At 41.4% G+C, this 8,227-nt stretch overlaps 1 protein-coding gene across 1 annotated transcript in view; it reads left to right on the top strand.

Moving 5' to 3' along the window:
* Window positions 1–6,612, top strand: part of ENTPD3 (ectonucleoside triphosphate diphosphohydrolase 3) — a gene marked incomplete at both ends in the record, with an annotated part of 32,592 nt that extends 25,980 nt beyond the window's left edge. Inside the window, 4 exons of the mRNA XM_082847815.1 lie at window positions 1,799–2,071; window positions 2,269–2,379; window positions 3,364–3,501; window positions 6,376–6,612. Coding sequence (XP_082703941.1) covers window positions 1,799–2,071; window positions 2,269–2,379; window positions 3,364–3,501; window positions 6,376–6,612 — 759 coding nt within the window. The remainder of the gene's footprint in view (window positions 1–1,798; window positions 2,072–2,268; window positions 2,380–3,363; window positions 3,502–6,375) is intronic.
* Window positions 6,613–8,227: the final 1,615 nt, after the last annotated feature.

Here is an 8,227-nt window from a genome sequence, read left to right on the forward strand (position 1 = left end):
GCCAGAAATGATTTAATTATTTTAAAAGTATAAGGCAGATTTGGAAGGAGAAACTAAATAATCATTTGGTTGATTTGATTTTTTTCTTTTAACGAATATTTCAGCCATAGGGTGACCATGGCATGATATGTTACAAATTAGACATAAGACCTTTTGAACACCATAGATTTTTTCACACCATTAAGGCAGAAGGGGGCCTGTTTGCTGCCTCCACAGAGTCATATGAAGATCTTTCTGCAGAACACTCATGTCAGTTATACTGGATGAGTGTTGGACTTCTGTAGGATTCTGTGTAGAATCCTACCACTGCCTTTTGTTAAATGATTACATTATTTTGATATGTACCTCAGTTTCCTCAGCAGTAAAATGAAAGAGTTGGGCTAAGTGTTTTCTGGGTCAAGATTTTACTGTAGGGGGTAAAATATGCCCTAGTAGCTTTGAAATTAGAGTTTGAATCCAATTTCTTGGAAAAGAGAGTCCATAAATAGAACCAAACACATTTTGGAATTCAGCATTTGATAAAGGGAACATTTTTGACCATAGATAAAAATTGGATAATCATCTGGAAAAAGTAAAATCAAATCCCAATCTTAATACCAAATTAATTACAAATGGATCGAAGATTTCTGTGTAATGCGATATTTATTACAGCATTGTTTTGTAAAGGCAAATGATTGGAAACTACCTAAGTTTTCCTCTAGAGGGGACTCCCTAAATAAATTATAGTTTATTTGTACAGTAGAGTGCTACGCAGCTACTAAAAACCCACTCTTACACTTACAATGAAAGGAAAATCTCAAAGATATATTTTTAAGTAAGAAAAGCAAGGGGCAGAACAGTGTGTATACAGTACTGCCATTTATGATTTAAAAATTTTAGGGACTTCCCTGGTGGTGCAGTGGTTAAGAATCCGCCTGCCAATACAGGGGACATGGGTTTGAGCCCTGGTCCGGGAAGATCCCACATGCCACAAAGCAACTAAGCCCATGAGGCACAACTACTGAGCCTGAGCTCTAGAGCCCGCGAGCCACAACTACTGAGCCCTCGTGCCACAACTACTGAAGCCCGCGTGCCTAGAGCCCGTGCTCAGCAACAAGAGTGAAGTCACCGCAATGAGAAGCCCACGCACCACAACGAAGAGTAGCCCCCACTCGCCACAATTAGAGAAAGCCTGCACGCAGCAACGAAGACCCAATGCAGCCAAAAATAAATAAATAACTTTATTAAAAACAAAAGTTTTTTTTTAATTTTTAAATTTTAAAAAGAAAGAGAGGAGAAAAGAAAATATATTTGCACATGCATACAAGAAGTATACACAGAATCTCTGGTAGAATACACAAAACTGGCAATAGTGGTTACTTCCAGGGAGGGAATAAGGGTGGGGAAAGTGGATGGGAGGGAGCCTTAATTTTCATAATATATTTATTTGTACCTTTTGAATTATTTTTTTAGGTGGATAGATAACATTCTCTTCAAAATGGTCAATGAATCTAAACATATCTTGTTTTCTCATCAAAATGGAGTTCATAAAACCTGCTTCACAGGGCTGTGGTAAGGGCTGGAGCAGACAGTGTAAGCAAGAGCCTAGTGTTGTGCCTGGTGCAGGGTGATCATCCCCCCACCCTGACTTGAGTTATCTAGACAACCTGGGAGTTCTCTTCTACACTGACGCAGAATGGCCTTTTTTCCGTTTCTCTCTCGGCATTGGTGGGGGACAACAGTAAGGATTTGCACTGAGGATTTGTACTTGGGCCTCCACAAAACAGTGATATCTAACACCTCACTCTTGTACCTACAGAATTATACCACTGAAACCACATTTGCCAACCCCTGTTACCCTCGGAATTACAACACCGCCTTCACTGAGGCACATGTGTTTGGCAGCCTGTGTACAGAGGACCTGAGACCTGAAAGTTATGATCCCAACAACATCATCACTTTTGAAGGAACCGGGGACCCATCACTGTGTAGGGAAAAGGTGGCTTCCCTATTTAATTTCAGTGCTTGCCATGACCGAGAAGTCTGTTCCTTCAATGGCGTATATCAGCCAAAAGTTAAAAGGTCATTTCTGGTAAGGGCAAAACTATGGAAAGATTCCTTTTTTTCCCCATTGAATATTTCTGTCTCACCTTTCTGTTTTTCCTCTGCTGAGCTGTTTCCCACTTTCTTATTCAGTACCCTGAAACCTCCATATTATATCCCATTCTGAAACCTCCATATTATATCCCATTCTGAGAACTTATTTCCTTCTGCACGACTTCCTTACAGGCTTTTGCAGGATTCTACTACACAGCCAGTGCTTTCAACCTTTCGGGTAGCTTTTCCCTGCACACCTTCAACTCAAGCACCTGGAATTTCTGCTCACAGAATTGGGGTAAGGTCAGTATTTAAAGAGAAAGGATCCATATTGGTACGAAACAGTACAGCAGAGTAGATTCCATTTGTGTGCACGTGTGTGTATATTCTGAATTTGACTTTTATGCTGTCCTCCTTTCACCATATCCATAAGATGGGGATAGTAAGGGACCCCACCTCATAGCTGCGTTGTGGATTAATGTTCTAACCATGGGCACAATGGTTATAACAGTGTTTGGCACGTCATAAGCACTCTATAAACTTAGATTGTTCTTCTGTGATGTTGTATAGGAATTTGGTGGGGGGGAATATAGGAGATATGGTGTATATGTACAATGGAATATCACTCAGCCATAAAGAATAATGAAATTTTGCCATTTGCAACAACATGAGTGGACCTGGAGGGTATTATGCTTAGTGAAATAAGTCAGACGGAGGAAGACAAATACTGTACATTATCACGTATATGTGGAATAACATAAAAAATAAATAAAACAAATGAACATAAAACAGGGATATTTTTATCATTGTATTTATTTTATAGTAATTTTAATTATTAAATTCTGGGTGATAAGATTCTTTAAAATATGACAGCTGACCTAAGCTGTTCTGAAATGGTTTTTTTTTTTTTTTTGGCCGCGTTGGGTCTTCATTGCTGCGTGCGGGCTTTCTCTAGTTGTGGCGAGCGGGGGCTACTCTTCGTTGCGGTGTGCAGGCTTCTCATTGCGGTGGCTTCTCTTGTTGTGGAGCATGGGCTCTAGGCGTGTGGGCTTCAGTAACTGTGGCGCACGGACTCAGTAGTTGTGGCTCACGGGCTCTAGAGCGCAGGCTCAATAGTTGTGGCACACGGGCTTAGTTGCTCCACGGCATGTGGGATCTTCCCGGACCAGGGCTCGAACCCGTGACCCCTGCATTGGCAAGCAGATTCTTAACCACTGCGCCACCAGGGAAGTCCCTGAAATGTGTGTTTTAAAACCTGCCTCCTCCCTGTTTTGAACCTGCCTTCAGCTCCCACTGCTGCTCCCCCGGTTTGATGAGGAGTACGCTCGCTCCTACTGCTTCTCAGCCCATTATATCTACCACTTGCTTGTAAATGGATACAAATTCACCGAGAACACCTGGCCCCAAATACATTTTAAAAAAGAGGTAAGTCAAAGCACAAACTGTTTCCTCCTCTTTCTCCCAAAATAGATGCTTGTGTGTATGTGTGTGAACGAAATGTAGAAGGTAAGTGGGACTTGGGGTTTAACTTGCTAAATGGAGCCAATGAGACTTGATCCCTGGTGAGCTTATGAGAAGAGATGATGGAGAATTCAGAGGAAGTGGTCATCAGAAACCTTCCACATGAGTTAAGGATTGGATGCCAAGAACCGTGGACTCTGAGCTCCGTGGCGGCAGCACTTGTTTTATCATCCTCATATTCCTAGCATTCAGCACAGGGCTGAGAACATGGAAGGTGCTTAGTAAATGTTGTTGAGTGAATACATAAATATGTTAAGGAACAGAGACTTTTCATCCTGACAAGAAGCTTCAAATGTAACAATTTTGTTAAGAGAATAGTAACTAATTGCTCTCCATTTTACACAAATGTCAGAGTGAGATCTATGCTTCAGAGAACAGGGATTAAATAAGCAGCATTAAATAAGAATTTGATCTTAGAATGAGTCTGAGGTCACTATATTCACTCTCAAGTGTCCAGAATGGTCCAGTGCTGGAATGACAGCTCTTACCAGGTGACTATTTGGTGAGGGGCCTCTGTACCTTGCTTTCATGATGCAGCCTTGCTGATATTTTCATCCAGCACTCTGTTCCCCAGATTCTGGGAGGGTTTTCTCATTTCAGGAATAGCAGATGTAAAGCCTGAAGTATGTCTGGAGTCAGTCTGTTCGATGTTAGCTTCGGCAATAATTAGATTAAAGCAAGCAATATCCAGTATTAGGCCTGTGACTGTTTACTTTTACATAGATAAAACTGAGTCATCTATAAAAATTAAGGATGTCTGGAGATGTTTAAGGACTGTTGGTGGCATGTACTCTCCAAGCTTTGTTTCTAATTAATCTAATTACCAGGAAAGTAAATTATGAGAATGGGGAATGATTTTCCATTAAATACCAATTTGGGGGGATACAGAATTCTAGGTTTCAAGTTCCTTTCCTTTATTTATAAAGAATTTAATACTCAGTCAAATTAGTATTCAAATGTGAGGGTATAAATAGACTTCAGAAGATTTGCCATGCAAAGATTTACATCCAAAATATTTTTGGTGGAAGTGATCAAATAAGAAGAGAAATAAATCCAGATGTATAAAAATATAGGAAGTAAGAATAAATGATGTTGTGGCTTAAAATTTATATTAAAAACGAAAAAAGAAAACTAACACCAAAGAAAAGTAAAAGAGAAGAATCCATTTATAACAATCCAGAATTCTAGTATAGCTAATATCCAATGTGATGGGGGTATGGTTGAGGGTCATAGGATACAGGGACATAAGAGTGGCCTGAAACACTCATCTTGTAAAGTGGAACATATTTATATCATTTTTAAGGCAATAAATGAAAAAAATAAACATAGGGAAATAGCACTTATTGAAAATTTAAAACTAAGGTATTAGAAAGCAGTCCAAATATATCAATAATCACAATAATCATAAATGGACTAAACCTACCAGTTAAAAGGCACTGTCAGATTGGATTTTTTTAAATGAAGTGTATGTTGTTTATAAGAGAAACCATCTTTAAGGACATGAAACGTTTTTTGGGTTTTTTAAAAATTTTATTGAAGTATAGTTGATTTACAATGTTGTGTTAATTTCTGCTGTACAGCAAAATGATTGTTATACATATATATATTCTCTTTCGTATTTGTTTCCATTATGGTTTATCACAGGATATTGAATATAGTTCCCTGTGCTATACAGTAGGACCTTGTTGTTCATCCATCCTATATATAATAGTTTTCATCTGCTAATCCCAAACTACCAATCCATCCCTCCCCCACCTCCCTCTCCCTTGGCAACCACAAATCTCTTCTCTATGTCTGTGAGTCTGTTTCTGTTTTGTTCATTTTCAAAGGACATGGAAAGTTTGAAAGTTAAAAAAAATTTTTTTAACTATCAGGCAAATACTACACAAAAGAAAACTGGTGTAGCTTTTTAATATCTGACAAAATAGTCTAAGATAAAGAGCATCATTTGAGATAGAGAGGATAGAAGACTGCAAATTTGAAACATTTATACATCTAATAAAATAGCTGAAAAACATGTAAACAAAAATTGATGGAACTACCAGATGAAACTGATGAAGTCTGCTTCCCACTTAAACTGACCTTCTTTTCTTTTTTTTTATGTTTTTTTTTTTTTTTTGGATATTTATTTGGCTGCACCAGGTCTTAATTGCGGCACGCGGGACCTTCATTGCTGTGTGCGGGATCTTAGTTGCAGTGTGTGGGATCTTTAGTTGCGACATGTGGGATCTTTATTTTGGTTTTGGCACGTGGGATCTTTTTTTTAGTTGCGGCACGTGGGCTCTTAGTTGCGGCATGCAGGATCTAGTCCCCTGACCAGGGACTGACCAGGGCCGCCTGCATTCAGTGTGGAGCCTTAATCACTGGACCACCAGGGAAGTCCCCCGACCATTTTTTCTTAGAAACTGGTCCTGGGTTCAGTAAAACATGCATCACCCTCTTTCTTTAGCTATAGACACTTCTGTACCCGATGACAGAGAAACTTTCACTGTTATTAACTGTGCCCTCTTCACGCTTGGCTGTGACGAGGCCATGAGGATTAGTTCTTCCGGCTGTTTTCTCTGCAGTGTGGGAGATTGGGCCCTCGAGCCTTTGTGGTCGCAGTGACCTGGGTTCTAGCCCAGTCTCTGCAGTGTCTGAAATTAGGCAAGTCCTTTGACCTCCTTAGGCCACAGTTTCCTGGGGGTGTCTCAGGAGGGTGACCATGGTGTGCCCTGGGGATGTAATCCGTGCCTCAAGCCTAGCCCTGAGAACTGAGCCATCTCCTCTACTCCACAGGTGGGGAACAGCAGCATAGCCTGGTCTCTTGGCTACATGCTCAGCCTGACCAACCAGATCCCAGCCGAAAGCCCCCTGATTCGCCTGCCCATCAAGCCGTCTGCCTTTATGGGCACCCTCACCTTCTTCACAGCAGTGGCCTTGCTGTGTCTGACATATCTTGTGTACCTGTGTGTGTCGTCCAGGAACCAGAGGCGCTCCCAGCATGCCTTGGACAACACAGTGGACTCTGAGTGAGCCTCACAATGTGGCTCCTGGAGCCTGAGGGCTGCCCATAACCAGCCTGGGGGGCACCAAACAATGCAAGCAAAATGTCCATCTTCAGGAAACACAGCTAAAGTCCAATGCCTGTGTGCCGCTCAGATACTGATTTATGCCAAAGCACCTCTTGGGGAGTCTCTCAACTGTTCTGTGTACATTGTTCCTCTAAAGACCCCACCACCCACTAGCTGACCTATTGGGGAACAGAGGAGAGACAGGCCATCAAGGTCAGGCTCTTTCATCCAAGTGCCCCAGAGGAAGAGTAAGTTGAGAATATGACAGTTTAATGTTGAAGAATATGCCAGTTTAACGTTGAAGAATTGACCTCAGGGCTCAGTTTGCATTTTCCCTCCTTCAAAAATGCCGTATTTCTCCCAGCGGGTTTGTAAGCTGTCAGGTGTCTAGTAAAGCATCTGGCCCCGTCAGATATCTCATTTTATGGCTTCCTCTCATTGGTCCTTAACTAAGACTTTCCTTAACAACCCCCAAAACACTGAGCTCCCTCAGACTGGGAGAACATTGTATCTGGGGGAAAAGCCTCCTTTACCCCAAGGACAGTGGCCCCAGCCAAGCTTCTGTCATGTAGGCAGAACCTGAAGGACAGAGACACGCACAATGTCTACCAGAAAACGACAAGCCGTTCCTGAAGTGGGATTCCCACTCAGGGCTCTGCTCGTTAGATCGCCACCTGTGTGTGTATCATCCTCCTTGCCTCCCCTTCCCATTGCTGTGTCCCCCTGTAAAACGTTTATTCCTAGCAAGGCTATCATGTTCCAGATCATTCTGCCTTTGCTAGGCTTTTGCTTATGGTTGGCTTTCCATCGTTAGCACCATATGCATTTCACCCACCATTCCGACAGGTGCACCTGATGTTGTCACAAGACATCCTCTTCTATGATTTGCTTACCAATTATCAGTACTTTCCTAGACGGTAGGCCTCTGCATAGTAGCCACAGTTCTTGACTTTGGAAAAAGAAAAGGAAGCTACGGGGACATTTAACTCCAAAGTGGGATGGGAAAGAACTCTAGCAAGTCCAATGGCTACAAATTAAAAATAAACATTCTTTCAGATTATAGTTTGTTCGCTGAATACAGAATAAATGACTCTTATTTTATTGTGACTTGCAGTGTGTGTGTTTGTTACCTTGCATATGGTACTCTTTCTCCTAAGGGCCCAAGGTGGCATTTATGAAAGGAAGCTTTAAAAACTAAAAAAAATTTCTTAAGGAAACATTCCTAGTGCATTAAGAAAGTCATGCATTAATATCACCTTTATTCCAAAGAGTTCAAAGTGCTTCACTTTAATAAATCTTTGTTTCCTTGAAATAACTGAGTCAAACATTTCTTTACTTTTTTTGACATTGCAAAGCTTCTGTGAGGCTACAACCTGCCACTCATACCTTGATTCCCACCCAAAATGGCTGCTCCCATCCCAAAGTGCACCTTTGTTCACACAGTTCTTCCTACCCAGACTGTGGGTCATCCTCCCACCCATCCAAATAATCATATTTCTAAAGGCCCAATCCTAGCTCTACTTCTTCCACAAAGCATTCCTTGCACACAAATGTGCACGCGCACACACACACACACA

Source organism: Leucopleurus acutus (assembly GCF_964270905.1).
Source record: "Leucopleurus acutus genome assembly, chromosome: 10".
NCBI lineage: Eukaryota > Metazoa > Chordata > Mammalia > Artiodactyla > Delphinidae > Leucopleurus > Leucopleurus acutus.